Source organism: Natrix helvetica (genome assembly GCF_964273705.1).
Source record: "Natrix helvetica genome assembly, chromosome: 1".
NCBI classification, from domain to species: Eukaryota; Metazoa; Chordata; class Lepidosauria; order Squamata; family Natricidae; genus Natrix; species Natrix helvetica.
This window is the reverse complement of record NC_138548.1, coordinates 353096161-353115954: the sequence shown is the minus strand read 5'-3', so window position 1 is coordinate 353115954 and position 19794 is coordinate 353096161. Positions and strand designations below refer to the sequence as shown.

At 45.9% G+C, this 19794-nt stretch overlaps 1 protein-coding gene across 1 annotated transcript in view; it reads left to right on the top strand.

Moving 5' to 3' along the window:
- NOTCH4 (notch receptor 4) overlaps window positions 1-19794 on the top strand; it is a 68987-nt gene that overhangs the window by 27952 nt on the left and 21241 nt on the right. The window contains exons 10-19 of the mRNA XM_081935394.1: window positions 21-166; window positions 265-417; window positions 3987-4135; window positions 6253-6357; window positions 6801-6888; window positions 9001-9234; window positions 10718-10830; window positions 13220-13638; window positions 14677-15003; window positions 17886-18049. Of these exons, the coding sequence (XP_081791520.1) occupies window positions 21-166; window positions 265-417; window positions 3987-4135; window positions 6253-6357; window positions 6801-6888; window positions 9001-9234; window positions 10718-10830; window positions 13220-13638; window positions 14677-15003; window positions 17886-18049 (1898 nt within the window). The remainder of the gene's footprint in view (window positions 1-20; window positions 167-264; window positions 418-3986; window positions 4136-6252; window positions 6358-6800; window positions 6889-9000; window positions 9235-10717; window positions 10831-13219; window positions 13639-14676; window positions 15004-17885; window positions 18050-19794) is intronic.

Sequence of the window (19794 nt, the reverse complement as noted above, 5' to 3'; positions counted from 1 at the left end):
CCCCCTCCCTTCTTCCCCAGACCCCTGTGTACCTGTTCCCCTGGATGGACCGGCCAGAAATGCGACACAGAGATCAATGCTTGCAATTCCAACCCGTGCCACCAGAGGGCTACTTGCTTGAGCCGCCAGGGATCCTTCCAGTGCATCTGCCCCAGCGGCTACGTAGGTAACACGGTCTGAATCTGCCGATTCCTCCTTTGGGCAGCCAAATACCAACTGCTGCCTTCCTCCTCCCTGGATCACTGACTCTTCCCTCCCTCGCAGGGGCGGCGTGCGATGCAGATGAGGATGAATGCTCGTCGAGCCCCTGTTTGAATTCTGGAACTTGCCTTAACAGCCCTGGAAGTTTTCAATGCCTCTGCCCCAGGGGTTATTCAGGACCCAAATGCCAGGTTACCCTGGACCTCTGCTCAGACTGTGAGTATCTAAGCAGCAGCAGCAGCAGCTCTGCACAATATCTAAAAAACCCTCTTGGCTGATTCTTTCACATGTCATTGCTCTGCAAAGTACATGTGAAATGTGAGAGTCCAATTTTTTTTTGGAATATTTCTTGTATGTCAGTGTTTTTCAAACTGGGCAACTTTTTAGGATGGTTGGACCTCAACACCATGCTGACTGGGGAATTCTTGGAGTTGAAGCCCACCAATATGGCTCAGTTTGAAAAAAAAAACCCACTGCTTTAAGTGATGGGATACTCACTTTGAAACGGGGGTGGGTTCCTGTCAGTTCTAACCTCTTCTATAGAAGAGGTTCCACAAATCTACAGTGCCGTTTAGAAGCGGTTCCAGTTCCCTCCCCCTGCCTGTCCGCACATCATCAAGATGAAGAGCGAGAGGAGGAATTCTGGGAGTTGAAGTCCACAAGTCTTAAAGCTGTCAAGTTTGAACACCCCTGGGTTTTTTTTTTCCTAAAAGGTTAGGGGTGCAAGGTTCTTGTAACTTGACAGCTTTAAGACTTGCGTGCTTCAAATGCCAGAGTTCCTGAGCCAACATTTTGGTTGCTAAGCAAGAGCGTTGTTAAGTGAGTTTCACCACATTTTACAAGTTGGCCACGCCCACCCAGTCACATGACTGCCAAGCCACTCCCACTCAGTCACATGGCTGGCAAGCCACTCCCACAAAGCAGGCCACACCTACAGAAGAGGTTCTAAAAAAATTTAAAACCCACCACTGCTTTGAAAGTACCAGAAATTGGAGAGGATCCCAATGTTCATTTTATTACTTTTATTACTATTTTATTAGCGGTTCTAGTCACCAATCTCTAGTATCCATAAGGGGCCCCTAGATCAATGTTTCTCAACCTTGTCTATTTTGAGATGTGTGGACTTCAATTCCCAGAATTCCCCAGACAGCATGCTGGCTAAAGTATTCTGGGAGTTCAAGTCCACCCATCTAAAAGATGTCAAGGTTAAGAAATGTTATATATGTCTCATACAGAATGGTGACCTAACATTGTTGGCATATGCAGGTATATTATTAGGAAATTTTGACAGAGAGAACAGATAGGAAGCAAATGATAGGTAGTCCTTGATTTACATCCTTAATTGAGCCTGGATTTACAATTATAAGTCATAGTTTGTTTATTTACTATTCAATTCTTATAGCTGCCCATATCAGTCAACAACTCTGGGTGGCTTATAAAAAAAATACAATTAAAAACATTTTAAGACAATAAAAACACTAAAAACATCCAGATTAAGTATACATAGGAGCAAAACACATGGCCAGTTAACAATACAGTCACAAAATGGGGCCCTAACGCATCTGGCACCCTAGGCACAGGAAAATAGCCAGGCTTCATTAAGCAGATCACCATATGCCCAATTTTGCCACTGTTTTGTGGTGGTTGTTAAGCAAATACCGCAGTCATTAAGCAAACTCGCTTTCTTGAGTGGGCAATCTTGGGGGGGGGGGACAATAACCCACTGAAAATCACAGGGTGCTACAAATAGGGCTAATGGCCAAGCATCCAAAATGCAAACATGCAACTCATGTGAGTTTAGATGAGGTGGGATGGTTCGTAAGTAGCTCTGAGGAGGTCCATTATAACTTCGGCTGGACACTAAGCGAGTACTGCTTGTTACCATAAAGGAAGACACCTGTGTGAAAGCATGACTGATATAGACACAATTCCAACTCAGCTTGAGTTCTGAGTCTAACTATTCACAGTTCATGTCCATTTTCAGTATATCACAGAAGTAATATGTGGACATTATCACTTAGGGGTGTACTCAACATTTGTTGCCAGCAGTTTAGACATTAATGGCTGTGTGTTGCGTTATTTTGAGGAGACAGCACATTTACACTGTTATACAACCTGTATACTCACTGCTCTACATTGTAGTCAAGTGTCATTTCTTCAGCGTTGTCACATGAAAAGATATCCTTAAATATTTACAAAATTTGAGAGGGTGTACTTACTTCTGTGCTATTGTAAGAGAGCTGGTCAGACTGAAATTCAAATGTCCTGATCCAAACTCTGCTAAATAGACTCAAATTAAAGGATCCGGTCCAAATTTAATAGTTTTACATTCTTTAAAACCGTAATTCTTGTTCCATTGGAAAGTAAGGCATTTATTTACTCTTGAGAATAAGAATAAGAATAAGCCACACCTTCACTTCGGCATTTATTCTGTGTGGGAAATCAAATTACAGTGACCGTATTTTTTGGAGTATAAGACGCACCTTATTCCCTCAAAAAAGAGGCTGAAAATCTGGGTGCGTCTTATATACTGAATACAGCATTTTTTTTGCCTTCCGAAACCCTGCCCTCTTCACCAAAATGGCCGTGCATAGCCTTTAGGAGCCCTGCAGAGTGCTCCTGGGGGGGGGGGAGGCAGAAATGAGGGAAGAATGGGCTGTTTTTTGCTTGTTTTGGTCCCCCCCAGCCCAGTGGTGGGTTACAACCGGTACGCCCCAGTAAGGGCGTACCGATGCCTGCTGGGAGCACCAGGTACTGTTCCGGTACGGTGCTCCAGAGGGCCTACCCTCCCCCCCCGCTCCTTACTGGTATTTGAAGTTTTCGAGGATTCCGCGCATACGCACGGAGCGTACAATGCCTGCGCGACACTCGCCCGAATAGCTGGAGCGTCGCGGAGCATCACGGAGGCATTGCAGAGTGTTGCGGGTGGTAAGTACGCATGCCCGTGCTTTGTGCATGTGTGCGTGCTGCGCGCGTTCATGTGGTGGATGCCCGCCCCCTTTGCCGGTTGCAATGAGATCCGGAATCCACCACTGCCCCAACCCAGGGGCACTCTACAAGCCTCCTAAAGGCTATTAATGGAATGAGCTGCCCCCGGAGCTTCGCATAATCCCTGACCTCCGGTCCTTCCGACACGCCCTAAAAAGTTGGCTTTTCCAGCAAGCCGGCCTGGCCTGTTAATTTTAACTCATTTTTTAAATGTATTGTTCCATAAATTCAATTTTTTTAAAATATATATTTAATTTCTTTTTAACTTTTGGGATGTGTGTTTTTTAATGTTGTATGCCGCCCTGAGTCCTTTGGGAGAAGGGCGGCATACAAATCCAATACAAACAAACAAAACAAACAAACAAACAAACAATGCCCCCCTTTTTGAAAAAAAAAACCAGGCCCATTTCCCCGAAAAACAAGCCATTTTTGAGAGGTCTGCAGAGCGCAAAAACTTTTTCTTTTATTTGCCTCTTCAAAGTCTTGGTGCGTCTTATACTCCAGTGCGTCTTATACTCCGAAAAATACGGCATATAGAATTGGCAAGGATGCTACTTTCTTTGCGCCCGTAGCCCTGTGCCTTTAACTCCATTGTAACAGAAAGAAATAGAATAGGTAAAATTTTTCTTATTATCACCCAGAGAAAGGCTCAAATGCTGAACTTCTGCATTTGGGACACTTTTCCCGCACATTACAGAATGCTGCTAAATAAGCAGGTGGCATCTCAAAATCCTTCCTGAGCTAAATGCCTGAAAACCTGGGTCTCCCTATCTGTTTCTTTCTACCACATGCCACAGACCTTTGCAAGAACGGAGGCCAATGCAGAGTGACGGAGTCCGCCCCCCACTGCCTCTGCCCTCCCGGATGGGGTGGCCCCCAATGCCAACACAGGACCCAGCAGAGCAGAGACAACTGCACAAACCAGACTGGAGAAGGTGGTTGCCAGGTGAGTTTAGAACACAGAGGTAACCGAATAACAGAGTTGGAAGGGACCCTGGAGGTCTTCTAGTCCAACCCCCAGCTCAAGCAGGAAATCCTGTACTATTTCAGACTAACGGTTGTCCAATCTCATCTATAGGATGAGTGATGGCATCTGCCTGATGGATCACTGAGGGTGAGGTTTTGGGGCTTGGCATCTCGAAATTTTGGAAAATGCCTCATTTGACTCTGCTGTTGTGTCATTCCTCGCTCCTCCAAACAAGAGAATTCTCTATAATATCATTTATATTTTTTAAAAAAAGTCAAATCCTGTGCTAGAAATAGCAATAGCACTTACACTTATATACCGCTTTACAGCGCTTTTACAGCCCTCTCTAGGCGGTTTACAGAGTCAGCATATTGTCCCCAACAATCTGAGTCCTCATTTTACCCACCTCGGAAGGATGGAAGGATGAGTCAGACTTGAGCCTGGTGAGATTCGCATTGCAGGCAGCCAGCAGGCAGCAGAAGTAACCTGTACTACTGCACTCCAGCCACTGCGCCACCATGGCTCCTGCTATGTACTTTATAAAGAACTATCAGATAATTACAAAAGTGACTGTCACTGCGTTTATTATTACCTAAAACAAACTCATTTCCAGGGCTCTGGAAGTCGCATGAGAACATGGTCCTCTCGCGCAAATTCCGGAGTGCTTGAAGGCGGTGCAAGACCTCCCCAGGCTCCTATAAAGCCTCTGGAGCCTGGGGAGGGCAAAAAAAAGCATGCAAAAAATGGGGGGTCGCGCCTGTAGTGCGCGCATGCGCACTGGGGGGGTGTCACGCATTGCATTATGGGTGTGGCACACCCGCACACTACCCCCCTGCGCTCCCACCATTTATGGCACGCGGGCCAAAAAAGGTTTGCCATCGTTGGTATAGGGTTTCCTGCCTAGGCAGGGGGTTGGACTAGAAGACCTCCAAGGTCCCTTCCAACTCTGCTGTTGTAAGAAGACCTTACCTCATTCTCACGTGGCCTCCTTGGCCTACAAAAATTGTGCAAAGACATGCCCCGTTCTCACACAATTTTTAAAGGTTCTGTAGGCCACATAAGAGCACACCCTGTCCTCCCACAGCTGCCACAACCTCCAAAAATTGCATGAGACCATGCTTTTGAGAACAGTTGTCGGGTGTGGATGATCGGTGGGCTGTCACCCAAATGTGGCGTGTCACTTCTGACATGTCATAGTTTCACCATCACTGTGATAGATCCTTGAAAGTCTCAAGGAGGGAACGTAACCCTATCAGAAGTGGTGGTGGTGGTGGGGGGGAATCTTTCCTTTTAACAGTAGCTGCCCCTCCGAGAATGAGCGAAGAAATGTCATTGCTTGAAACGCCATTCAAGAATCTTTGATCAGAGGTGGCATTCAGCCAGTTCGGGCAAACTGGCAGCGAAGATCACGGGTGGGCCAGGAATGGATTGCTGGGGCTTCATAGGGGTTCAGGAGAATCTCTAGATAAGATTCTGTGCAATTCGGAGAACCCCCAATTCCCACTACTGGCTGGCCCCGCCCACCCCACCCCTCCCAGGAGTCCCCACATGGCCCATTTTAGATGCAGGTAAGTGCAGGGTGCATGTGGAGGCTCGGGAAGGGCGAAAAACGGGCCTACCGCAAGATTGTGAAGGCTGGAAACCGACCTGTTTTGGGCCTCCAGAGCCCGGGGAGGGCAAAAATGCCCAGCCATGGTGCAGAAGGCTGACTCGGCCTCGCCCACCATGGCCACGCCCACCCAGCAACCGTCAGAGAACCCCTTGCTAAAAATGTTGAAGTCTACTCCTGGACTGGGCCCGTCCTCCACCCCAACCCACCCAAACTCTATGATGTCCCATTTAGCCACGTTTTTTAGGCCGGGCGCAGGCGTGGAAGGTGCATGTGTGGGGTGAACCGGTGGTAAAAATAAGTGAAACCCGCTGCTGCCTTTGATGTTGGTTCGCCAAGCAAGCAGCTGTTAAAAATGCCTGGGGTTGGCGGTGTGACTTGCTCTGCCCCACGCAGGGAACACGTCCAGTTCCTCATTTCCAGTCCTCGTTTCGGACTCGGTTTTCCTCCCAGTCGTTTGTGTTGCTCAATTTGGCTTAAATTCTAGGTTAAACGTCCCAATCCTAAGATCAGATCCACCATGGAACCGAGCGACAAGGGAAAGAGGGTCCCCTTTGCTGGGCGTGTCCTTGGAGAAGCTGACCAGACTTCTGTAAGTGATACTTGAACTGGATTTGTTTGCTTAAATACTGCAGTAACCAGGTCCAGGGTTCTCGGATTTTATCGCTACTGTAGGTAGTCCTCGATGTACGATCACAGTTGAGCCCAAAATTTCCATTGCTAAGTGAAACATTTGTTGAGTGAATTTTGTCCCATTTTACAACCTTTCTTGCCACGGTTGTTAAGTGAATCTGGCTTCCCCACTGACTTAGTTTGTCAGAAGGTCGCAAAAAGTGTTGGCATGACATCCCTCCCTCGCAATCGTCATAATATGAGTCAACATGGCCATGGGGATGCGGCAACAGTTGTAAATGTGAGGAATGGTCATGTGTCGCTTTTTTCACTGACTTGTGATTTCAAACGGTCATTAAACGAATTGTTGTAAGTCGAGGACTACCTGTAGTGACATATCTACTCACCACTCTCTCCTTCCAGTGCCCGCCCACACAAAAATGTCTCAATGGAGGAACCTGTTCGAAGACGGCAGGTGGTTTTCAATGCTTGTGTCCGCCAGGAACAAAAGGTGAGGGAGAGATTTGTGTAGGCTGAGCAAAACACACACAGCCAGGAACAGTCAACTGCCTCCCACAATCCAAGTTGCAGAAGGCGTGGGGGTGGGGGTGTAAAGCCTCAGGCGGAACACCCCGTATTAAAATAAATTGAGGTAATTTTTTTGGAGTATAAGATGCACCGGCGTATAAGACATACCCAGGTTTTGAAGAGGCAATTTTTAAAAAAAAAGTAGGTATGTAGATAGAGGGATAGAGAGGGAGAGAAAGAGAGAGAAATACAGTAGGTAGGTAGGGAGAGAGTGAGTGAGAGAGTAGTTAGGTAGGTAGGTAGATAAAGGGATAGATAGAGAAAGAAAGAGAGAGAGAGAGAGAAATGCAGTAGGTAGGTAGGTAGGGAGAGAGAGTGTAGATAGGTAGGTAGGTAGGTAAAGGGATAGAGAGAGAAATAGAGAGAGAGAGAGAAATACAGTAGATAGATAGGGAGAGAGAGAGTAAGTGGGTTGGTAGGTAGATAACGGGAAAGAGAGAGAGAGAAAGAGAGAGAGAGAGAAATACAGTAGGTAGATAACGGGAGAGAGAGAGTAGATAGGTAGGTAAGTAGAGGGATAGAGAGAAAGAGAAATATATATAGAGAGAAATAGAGTAGATAGGTAGGGAGAGAGAGAGAGAGAGTAGGTAGGTTGATAGGTAGAGGGATAGAGAGAGAGAAATAGAGAGACAGTAGGTGGGGAGAGAGAGTGAGTAGGTAGGTAGGTATATAAGTAGATAGAAGGGGAGAGAGAGAGAGAGAAATACAGTAGGGAGGGAGGGAGGGAGGGAGGGAGAGAAAGTAGTTAGGTAGGTAGGTAGGTAGGTAGATAAAGGGATAGAGAGAGAGAGAAATAGAGAGAGAGAGATAAATACAGTAGGTAGGTAGGGAGAGAGAGAGTAGTTAGGTAGGTAGGTAGATAAAGGGATAGAGAGAGAGAGAGAGAGAGAGAGAAATAGAGAGAGCGATTAAATACAGCAGGTAGGTAGGGAGAGAGAGAGAGTAGGTAGGTAGGTAGATGTTTCCAGGTGTATTTATCCATGTGCTGGAGAAGGAAATCTCTGTAGCACCTAAAACTCATCAACCACTCTAACTAAACAGCTTTCCGAAAGGAAAAAAAAGGTTTTGCATTCTGCAAACCTCCCCAAAATGGTTTTTTTTCCAAATAAAAGGCATGAATAGCCTGGGGGTGTGTGTGTCTTGCAGAGTGCTCCTGCGGGTTGGGGAGGGGGCCAAAAAAGAGCAAAACACGGCCCGTTTTTTCGCAAAAATGGGCTGTTTTCTGTCAAAAAAATGCACGCATTGCCTTATGGAAGCTTATAGAATGCTGCTGGGGGCTTGGGGGGGGGGGTGGAGCATTTTTCGCTCAATACTGCCCCCCCCCACCCCCAGGAGCACTCTGCAGGGCTCCTAAGGACTCTGCATGGCCATGTTGATGAGGGGGGCGGGGCTTCAGGAGGCAAAAAATGCTGTATTCAGTGTATAAGACGCACCCAGATTTTCAGCCTCTTTTTAGAGGAAAAAAGGTGCGTCTTATACTCCAAAAAATATAATAAATTCTATGGCCCCAAAGAGCATATGGGGCTGGGAAGGAGTTGCCATGTCAGCCCAGGGAAAATGGGATATGTGCGCCCCACACAATACAAAACAACCAACACTTGCAGGACACTCCCCAGAGAGGGATATATATCACTTATAATATAATATATCACTGATAATTGATCTCTTATGGATATAAGTATTTTGTATCCATCCAGAGCGATTTATCAGTGTGATCAGAGCAGTGTTTCTGCAACCTCAGCCATCTTAAGCTGTGTGGACTTCAACTCCCAGAATTCCCCAGCTGGGGAATTCTGGGAGTTGAAGTCCACACAGCTTAAAGTGGCTGAGGTTGAGAAACACTGGATTAGAGCCGCTCTTCGTGCTGGATCACACAACTGCGTTGCCAGTTTGGACCCACACTGCTTCTCCCAACCCAGCCCCTCATCGTTTTAATTTTAAAGGACCTTTTGCCTAAAACAAAAAATGAAAATTAGTGAGGTTGACTGCGTGGGCGAAGAACAGAGGAATCTGACGCTTCTTTTTGTCCTTCCAGGACCCAATTGTCACCTGGACTCCTGCTCTCTAGCCAGCCCCCCCTGTTACTATGGTGGGACCTGCGTGGCTCAGCCGGAGGGGTTTTTGTGCATCTGCCCCCCTGGATATGTGGGGGAAAGGTGTCAGGGGGTGGTGGATGCCTGCTTCTCCCAGCCTTGCCACCGGCCCGGGTCCCAGAGCTGCCAATCTGATGAACACGGTTTTCACTGTCTCTGCAACCTTGGATATTCAGGTAAGGACTATAGCAATAGCACTTATATACCTCTTCCTAGTGCTTTACAACCCTCTCTAAGCGGTTTTACAGAGTCAGGATATTGCCCTCCAACAATCTGGGTCCTCATTTTACCTACCTCGGAAAGATGGAAGGCTGAGTCAACTTTGAGCCAGTCAGATTTGAACTGCTGGCAGGTGGCAGAATTAGTCTGTAATTCTGCATTCTAACCACCGTGCCATCACGTCTATTAAAAGAAACAGAAGCGAGAGTGCTCAGTAACTGACTCACCTTTATGGCCGTTTGCAGTGTCCTATGGTCGGTCACATAACTGCGTTTTATGATAGTTTTACCAAAACTGGCACTTAGCAATAGCACTTAGACTTGTATATCCCTTCATAGTGCTTTAACAGCCCTCTCTCAGCGGTTTACAGACTTAGCATATTGCCCCCCAACAATCTGGGTCCTCATTTTACCAAATTCGGAAGGACGGAAGGCTGAGTCAACTTTGAGCCGGTCAGGATCGAACTCCTGGCAGTGGGCAGACCTATAATACTGCATTGTCTCCAGTCTTTTGGCAATACCGGCCCATACCGAACAATGATGAGGACTTGATGACCACAAAGGTCCTTTGACGAATGTGGTGTTTGCTTGACAACTAACACAAAAAAGACTGTAAAATCAGATGAGTCACATGGGTGACTTGCTTTACGACCATCATAACTTGCGTCCGTGATGGGCGAGATCCATCATGGTTGTAAGTCAAGGTCTATCTGTACTTTCTCACCCAAAATAATATTGATTCCTTCGTTATCTGTGCGTGTCAAATTCCAGCTGTGTGTGTTGTAGATTGTCAAAGCAGAAAGTTGGTCCAAAAAGTCCTTTTGCCTTGTATGTTCACTGAGAGCTTGTGCACCAGAGACAAATTCCTTGTGGATCCAATCACGCTTGGCCAATAAGGAATTCTAATTTTTTATATTTTTTCTTGACTTGCTTAGCGATCTTTCAAAGTTACAACAGTACTGAAAAGAGTGACTTACGACCATTTTTCACACTTAACAACTATTGTAGCATCCCCACGGTCTACATGATCAAAATTTGGACTCTTTTGCAACTGACTAGCGTTTATGAGGGTTACGGTGTCCCAGGGTCATATGATCCTCCTTTGCGGCTTTTGGCTAAGCAAAGTCAGGGCAGCCCTGTTACTAATTTAACAATTCACTTCACAATTGTGGCAAGGAAGCTTCTAAATTGAGACAAAACTCACAACTCATAGCTATCTTTGCCTAGCAACCAAAATTTGGGTTCCATTGTGGTCGTAAGTAAGTGGAGAGCTACCTAACAAATCGTCAGAAACTGACCTTGTAGCAGAAACTGCTAAGATCACATTTCCAGAAGTGTAGACAAAAAAAAAGGGACAACACTGGTAGATTGCAAAGAAGAAACCAACTGAAGTAAAAAATTAAAACGAACTCTTTGGCCCTGTGTTTGTTCTTCCCTCCAGGGCTTCTGTGTGAATCAATGATTGACAGTTGCCAATCAAATCCTTGCCTGAATGGTGGAAGCTGTAGTGTGCTGCCCAAGAACACTCTGGAATTCATCTGCCATTGTCCACAGGTATGAATGGGATAAAAAAAATTAGAATTGTAGAGCAGAAGTCTTCCAATAACTCAGGGGCTGCCACCAAGAAGCAGCAGTCAAGCTATTCTCCAAAACACTTGAGGGCAGGACCAGAAGCAATGAGTGGAAACCTATGAAGGAAAGAATTAAGCTAGAACTGAGGAGAAATTTCCTGATAGTGAGAACAATTAATCAGTGGAACAGTTCGCCTCCAGAAGTTGTGAATGCTCCAACACTGGAGGATTTCAAGAAGAGTTTGGAAAGTCATTTGCCTACAATTCATTACATTTAAAGAAAAGAAGGACTAGGGGAGACATGATAGCAGTGTTCCAATATCTCAGGGGCTGCCACAAAGAAGAGGGAGTCAAACTATTATCCAAAGCAGCTGAGGACAGGACCAGAAACAATGGATGAAAACCAATGAAGAAGAGAAGCAACTTAGAACTGAGGAGAAACTTCCTGACAGTTAGAACAATTAATCAGTGGAACAGCTTGCCTCCAGAAGTTGTGAATTCTCCAAACACTGGACGTTCTTAAAGAAGGGATTGGACAATCATTTGTTTGAAATGGTATAGGTTTTCTTGTTTGAGCAGGGGGTTGGACTAGAAGACCTCCAAGGTCCCTTCCAACTCTGTTATTCTGTTAAGTTAGATGATTGGGTATTAAAGTTTAATACAAAAGTTGGTAACTTTTCACCCATCAAGCTTGCAAGAGGCCCAATCAATCGCTGCGAAATAAATAAATGATGTCCCTTAAAATTCAAAAATCTCATAAGACATCATGCAAGAATGCCAAGCAAATTTACAGTATTTATTTGGGCATAATGTGGACAGCTATGGTTATTTGGATGATCTGGGTTTAAGGTTAAGCATGTTGTGTGGACTCAATCGTAACCTAGTTTATAGAATCCTTTTGCTCAAATAACCCAGGTCTCTTCCTTGCCCGTATGGATATAAAAATAGTGGCTAATTCTGCTTGCTAATAAAACTTTTCCTGGGTGATTGACTCTTGTTAATTAACACCGAGGACCAGATGGAGATTAACAAGTGAAGCCATAGAAGGAGGGAGGTGAAACAAAAAGCTCTTGAAGAGACAAGTTCGGTGGCCATTGGTCAGATAGAACTGGGAAGGACCATTTTCCCAGGAGAAGCTAAACCAGATGCCTCCTAAATATTTTGGACTCCAGTTCTCTACTTTCCTAATCACACAGTCCTACATCTGTACTGACTAGGAATGATGGCAGCTGCTCATCGGTAACAGTAAGAGAGTTGGAAGGGATCTTAGAGGTCATCTAGTCCAACCCCATGCTCACGCAAGAGACCTATACTATTTCTGACAAATGTCTGTCCGGTCTCTTCTTAAAAGCCTCCAGTGATGCAGCATTCGCAATTTCCAAAGGCGATTTATTCCACTGGTTGATTGTTCTCAACTATTAGAAATGTTCTCCTTAGTTCTGGGTTGCTTCTCTCCCTGATTAGTTTCCATCCATTGCTTCTTGTTTTGACTTTGAGGTGCTTTGGTAAATAAGTTGACCACCTCTTCCTTCTGGCAGCCCTTCAAGTTTTGGAAAACTGCTATTGTGTCCCTGATCCTTCTTTTCACCAGACTAGACATACCCAGTTCCTGTCATAGTTTTTTATACATTATAGCTTCTAGGCCCCTAGTCATCTTTGTTGCTCTTCTCTGAACAATTTCCAAAATTTCCACATCCTTTTTGTATTGGGGTGACCCAAACTGGATGCAGTATTCTAAGTATGGGCGTTAGGGCTTCATAAAGTGGAACTAATACTTCGCGTGATCTTGATTCTATCCCTCTTTTATGTAGCCTAGAACTGTGTTGGCTTTTTGGGCAGCTGCTGCACACTGCTGGCTCATATTTAAATGGTTGTCCACTAGGACTCCAAGATCCATCTTGTAGTTACTACCGTTGAGCCAGGTTCCACCTAGTCTGGACCTGTATAGCATAGCCTTTATTGTCATTGTACATCATGCGTACAACAAAATTGGTTTTAGCCTCGCTGGTGCAATCCGTGACAAAAAATACAAACAACATAAATAGTATAAAGAAGTAATTGCAAGTAATTGGGGGGGGGGAATGTACTTTTGGTTTTTCTTGCCTAAGTTGCTTTTCTCTACATTAAATTTCATTTGAAATTGTTCATTTCATCACCCAGAGAGAGGTCTAAGCTTAGGGAAAGCTGAGTAAATGTCTGGTAAGAAGATGGGATGTTCTTTGGTTGAATGGGCCAAGGATCTGATCTAGTGTAAGGTTGCTTCTGCATCCATTCAAGAGCTAAGTGGGAAAAATTCAGAGGTGCCACCCAATTGCCGGTGACTTGAATGAAAATAATCCAGCAGGACTGAGAAAGGATCTCCTCTACCCCAGGGTTATGATGGACCAACTTGTGATCGGCCCGCCCCACCGTGTGGGTCCTCCTACTGCCACAATGGAGGAATCTGCATTGCCCGTCCATCTGGACCTCGATGTCTCTGCACGGAAGGCTTCTCTGGGCCAGACTGCCGCCAGCCTCCATGCTCCTCAGCCTCCTGTCCTGCTGCCAATGTCACTGTGCTCTCCAGGTGCCCATTGTTGGCCGGAGATGCTCACTGCGACCGGATCTGCAGCTCTCCAGAGACCAGCTGGGATGGGGGAGACTGTGCGCTGGGGTTGCTCGATCCTTGGAAGAACTGTCCGAAACGAGATCTGTGCCAGCGGGTTTTCCGAGACGGTCACTGCCAGCCCCCGTGTGACAACGAGGAGTGCCTGTACGATGGATTTGACTGCGTCCCACAAAAGGAGTGCAAGTGAGTTATCCCCAGATAGTACCATGAATTGGGAGGGGGCATAAGTGGGGGGAGGGGATGCAGCCAGGAAAGTTTCCCCCTGCCACAGTATCAACCATCCTATTTGTCACCTCCCAAAAAAAGTAACTCCTGGCATTTAAGAATTACCAAGAGTAAAACTTTATTGAAAGATCCTTTTAGGCACAGCAGAAGCAAAAGTCAGCTCTGAGGATTTCCCGCGAAAAGTCAAATAGGTAAAACTCCCTTTTCACCTCTGGGCCACCCATGGTTCATTGTCCACCAATCACACTTAGTACTTTTGGTTTGGGAAAACAGTCTGTGCCAGCTGGTAACTCCAAGAACCTGCCCTTGGTGGCTATTTCCTCTCCGGGCAGCAGAAGGCTCTCATGCATTCCTTAGCCTCCCCACCCCTCCCCAACCTAGGAATTTACCGACCCCTTCCCGCCTGTTTCTGTTTGGCAAACTACAAACTGGAAATTGATGCATGCAAGGATGAAAGCAAGTCAGCTTTGACACACAGCAGGAAACAAATGCACACCTACCACTGGTGCTGTGTAAAGGTACAGTTAAATGTTTCCCTGTACAGTTGTGTCTGACTCTAGGGCCCGGAGCTCATTTCTATTTCTTGGTTTAAGGAGATAGCATTGTCCAAAGACTCTTTCCATGGTCATGTGGCCAGCATGGTTATATGCCAGAGGCACATGGAATACTATTACCTTCCCACCGAAGTGGTAGCAATAGCAATAGCACTTATATACTGCTTCCCAGGGCTTTACAGCCCTCTCTAAGAGGTTTACAGTGTCAGCATATTGCCCTCCAACAATCTGGGTCCTCGTTTTACTGACCTCAGAAGGATGGAAGGCTGAGTCAAACCTTGAGCCTAGTGAGATTTGAACGGCCAAATTGCAGTCAGCAGAAGTAGCCTGCAGTACTGCACTCTAACCACTGCGCCACCACGGATTTCATAGAGGAGGGAATGAAAGGATGTATGTCTGCCTTTGCCCAGTGCACTCCCCATTAAGGACCCCTTCTCCTTAGCCCTTCCTACACGCGATATTGTTGGGACCGCTTCTCGGACGGACACTGCGACCGAGGCTGCCACTCGGCATCCTGTGGCTGGGATGGTGGGGACTGCGCCTCTTCTGTTCCACCGGCAGAGTCCACATTGGCACTGGTGGTCCTGCTACCCCGGGAGAGCGTACCGGAGCTCCTGCATTCCCTGGTCGTCGCCACGCGGGCGGAGCTACGGATTCAACGGGACCGTCAGCAGCGGGAGCGGATTTACCCTTACACAGGGAAGGAAGAGCTGGGCAGCCAGAGCAACTGGACAGGGATTCGGACAAAAGATTTGGCAGAGACTGTCGGGTAGGTTGGGTTCTCTTATTTCTCATTGATACCTTTGCCCGAAACTCCCTCGATAGGCCTGCCACTTAAAGAAAAAAAATTTACAGTCTTCATTTAGTGACCACAATTAAGACCTGCAATTCAGTCATTCAGTTGCTAAGTGAGACCACAACTGTGCTTACAAAATGACTTCATCTTTCCTTGGCTTTACAGAACTTCATGGGCTGTTAATTGCAAAGTTATTATTATTTTTTAAAAGTTTTTTATTAGATAAACATTAAAAACATTGGACATAGTGCGACATTTCTGGCATAAACGTTTCCATATAGTGATTAGATCTTACAACAATTACAATATCCATTACATAGGTGTGTGTATTACAGATTACCTGTCCGTTGATCCTTTCTTTTGTATAATTACTAATCATACAAATACATATCCAATTCCTACCTATCACACATTCTTAGTGCCATATTTCCCAATTCTTAACTTTTCTGTGTTTTTCTGTCCCGGCCTCTTTCCCTCATTTCTAACCATTTGTCCCAGATTTCGTGATATTCCGTCTCACCTTTTTCTTTGAGCTCTAGAGTCAAAGTTATTATTTTTTTGTCACTGTTTGTAAAGGAATGGTCATTAAATAAAGAAGTTCCTAAGTGAGATCTACTTGTAGTTGAAAAATTAATTATCAATCAATCAATCAATCAGAATAGAGCTGGAGGGGACCTTGGAGGTCTTCTAGTCCAACCCATTGCTCAAGCAGGAGACCTTATACCATTTCAGACGAGTGACTGTCCACTCTCTTCTTAAAAGCCTCCAGTGATGAAGAAGCACCACAATCTCTGAAGGCAAAGCTGTTTCACTGGTTAATTGTCCTCACTGTCAGGAAGTTTCCCCTTCCTTCCAGCTTGCATCTCTCCTTGATTGGCTTCCATCCATTGTGTCTTGTCCATACGATGCTGGCATCTTGCAAAAAAAAGTGTCATCCACACATCTTAAAGTTCCCGAGGTTGGGAAACACTGAACTAGTTCAAAGCAGTTCAAAAACAAGATTTGTATAATTTCAGCCTTGTTACAATGCAGAAGACCATGAAATACTCACATGGATATCCAAAAGGTGCTTTTTTTTTCAAGAGGCAACTAGACATTCTGGTTTGTTTGTTTCCTTTGAAGACATTTTGCTTCTCATCCAAGGAGCTTCTTCAGCTCTGACTGGGTGGTGAGGAATGGAAGGACGTATGCTCCTTTCGGACAGCTGGTCATTTGCATCCTTTTAGAGAGTCGTTGAGGCCACCTGGAGACTTATCTGTGTCGTCCAGGTCTCCTCAACGACTCGCTAAAAGGATGCAAATGACCAGCTGTCTGCAAGGAATAAAAATCCTCCTATTGCCGACCATCCAGTCACAGCTGAAGATGCTTCTTAATTTACTTCAAAAAAAAACAAAAAAAAAAACAGAAAGTCCAGTTGCCTCTTGAAAAAAGCATCTTTGGGACAACCATGACCTGGATGACTTAGAATAGATGACTGAGAATTTCCATATTACACATGGATGGTCGATCAAACAGTGTTGTTAGGTCCTAGCTAGATGCAATTACGATAAAGTTCCGTTCAACATTTATTTCAGGATTTCAATTCTCAGTAATTTATAAAGAGCAATGCTCTTTATAAATAGACACATCTTGATAAGGTTTTCCAAGCAGGGCTGTCTTAATGCATGGGCTTGATGGGCTCTTGCCTGTGGACCTACAAGCATAGGGGCACCATATTAACCTCTGTATCAGGCATGAAATCCTCTTTATCTTCCCTACCGGTTCGGTAGCGGGAGCGTACGTGCATGTCTGGGCATGCCCAGAACCTTCTGCGCATCCGCAGAAGGACTGTGATGACATCAGAGCAGGTGGGCGGAGCTTCATGCGCCGCCACTCCCGGTTCACTCCAACCGGTGCAAACCGCCAGAATGCCACCTCTGCTGTGTATGTTAACCCTTCAATGCACCTTGTATCATATAAGTACAGCAACTGTATGGCTTACGGAATATTATTAAGGGGTGAAATTCAGCAGATCCTGACAGGTTCTGGAGAACTGGTAGTGGAAATTATTTTCCAAAAAAGGCATGAATATCTTTTAGGGGGCTTGCAGAGTGCTCCTGGGGGGGGTGCGTCCCCCCAAAATGAGCAAAAAAAGACCCGTTTTTCATGAAAATGGGCCTGTTTTTTGTCAAAAGAATTGCATGCATAGCCTTTAGGAGGCTTATAGAGTACTCCTGGGGGCTGGGAGGGGGGGCAAAATCGAGCAAAAAACAGCCCGTTTTTCACTCATTTCTGCCTTCCCCAGCCCCCAGGAGCTCTCTGAAAGCCTCCTACAGGCTCTGCACGGCCATTTTGGTGAAGGGAGCAGGGTTTCAGGAGGCAAAAAAATGTTGTATTCAGTGTATAAGATGCACCCAGATTTTCAGCCTCTTTTTTGAGGGAAAAAGGTGCGTCTTATACTCCGAAAAATACGGTAGTTGTTGCTGCACAGCATGTTTTTAATGTTTCAACACAGATTTGGTTGGAAGGGCCAATAAAATAAATAGATGTTTAATTTTATTTGACCATTTCACATTTTTATTCCTGTGAGTAGTTGTCATAGGGGCCCCAGTAACTGCTTTGCCCGGGGTCCATAATGCTATTGAGACGGCCCTGTTTTCAAGCTCTGTAAAATATTAGGAAACTTCCCCTCTGCAGGGAGAGAGCGCTCCACATCAGCCTACAGAAATCTCCCCTAAATAGGGGTGGAAAACCCCACAGCTCTGGCTGCGCCAACTGTTGGAAGGACAAACACTTGGGTGATAAATGGAGGAATTTATTCCAGGAAAATATAGTCACTGTATTGATCAGTCACCTTGGTTTCTTTTTTAATGCAGATATACCGTCTTCCTGGTTGTGGAGGGGAGCTCATGCCAAGGGCAGTGCCCCACTTCTGCCAAATCTGCCTGGAACCTTTTGGCCTCCTTGATGTCCAAAGGGATTTTGTCATCCCTGATCCCGTACCAAGTGGTAGCAGCCTGGCTTGAAGCTGTGGAAAACAGTATGTATGAACACAATATGAGTTTCTCAGAGAGAAAGAGAGACAGAGACAGACAGACAGACAGAGACAGAGGCACAGAGACCGAGAGAGACACAGAGAGACAGAGACAGAGAGACAGAGAGACAGAGACAGAGAGACAGACAGAGACAGAGAGACAGTGACAGAAAGACAGAGAGATAGGCAGAGGCAGAGACAGACAGACAGACACAGAGAAGAGACAGAGAGACACAGACACACAGAGAAGAGACAGAGAGAGACAGAGACACAGACAAGAGACAGAGAGAGACAGACACAGAGACACAGAGACAGAGACACAGACAAGAGACAGAGACACAGAAGAGACAGAGAGAGACAGACACAGAGACACAGATAAGAGACAGAGACATAGAGACAGACACAAAGACACAGAGACAGAGACACAGAGAAGAGACAGAGAGAGACAGAGACACAGAAGAGACAGAGAGAGACAGACACAGAGACACAGAGAGGAGACAGAGACACAGAGACAGACACAAAGACACAGAGACAGAGACAGAGACACAGAGAAGAGACAGAGAGAGACAGAGACACAGAAGAGACAGAGAGAGACAGACACAGAGACACAGAGAGAGGTAGACAGACGGAGACACAGAGACAGAGACAGAGAGACGGAGGGAGGGAAGGAGGGAGAAGATGTGACATGCCCCCCAAAACACACAGTACCTCCTGCACACTCCTCTTGCACTCTTGTATACAAGTAAGTTGTCATTGATGTACGACCACAATTGAGCCCCAAATTTCTGTTGCTCAGCGAGAGACATTTGTTAAGTGAATTTTCGCCCATTTTACAACCCTTTCTTGCCACAGTTGCTAAGTGAATCACTGCAGTCGTTAAGTTAGCTACACAGTGGTTAAGTGAATCTTGCTTCCCTATTGACTTTGTTTGTCAAATGGTGGCCCAAGGGGATCACGTGACCCCTGGACATTGCAACGGTCATAAATACGAGTCAGTTGCCAAGCATCAAGGTTGAGTCAGCCTTCCACCCTTCTGAGGCTGGTAAAATGAGGACCCAGATTGTTGGGGGACAATAGGCTGACTCTGTAAACCACTTAAAGCATTGTGGGCTGTAAAGCACTGTGAAGCGGTATATAAGTGCTGTTGCTAAGCGCTATCTGAATATTGATCGCCTGGCCATGGCAATACTGGAACGGACTTGAACTCACGGTCTTCTGCTTTAACTATTAGACAAAATTATTGCCTACCACTTTGGCTGACCCTCTTTACGACCGCAATGTCTTACGAGCCTATTACAATTGTAAGCTGAGGACTATCTGTACAGGTGTTTTATTGTATGTGGAAATTCAACAAGGTTATTTGACGGAATTCTCAGCATGTCCCTCAAACCCAAATTCTTGGCTTTAGAAGGAGAAGCTGTGATCATTGAACTACTATGAAACTGAGCTGAGGTCTGTAGTGTAGATCAGCAGCCCCCAACCTTTGGGGCACCAGGGACCGGTTCCACGGAGAGATGTTTTTCTGCGGACCGGAGGCAGTCTTGGTTTTGTGTGCTGCCTGCATCCCACAGGTGGAGATTCACTTGTTTACGTGTCCCAGTGGTGGGTTACGACGGTACGCTCCGGTACGGGCGAACCGGTGCCTGCTGGGAACACTGGGTACCGTTCCGGTACAGTGCTCTGGAGGGCCTGCCTCCCCACTCACGCTCCTTACGTATTTGAGCTTTTGGGGGCTTCCGTGCATACGCATA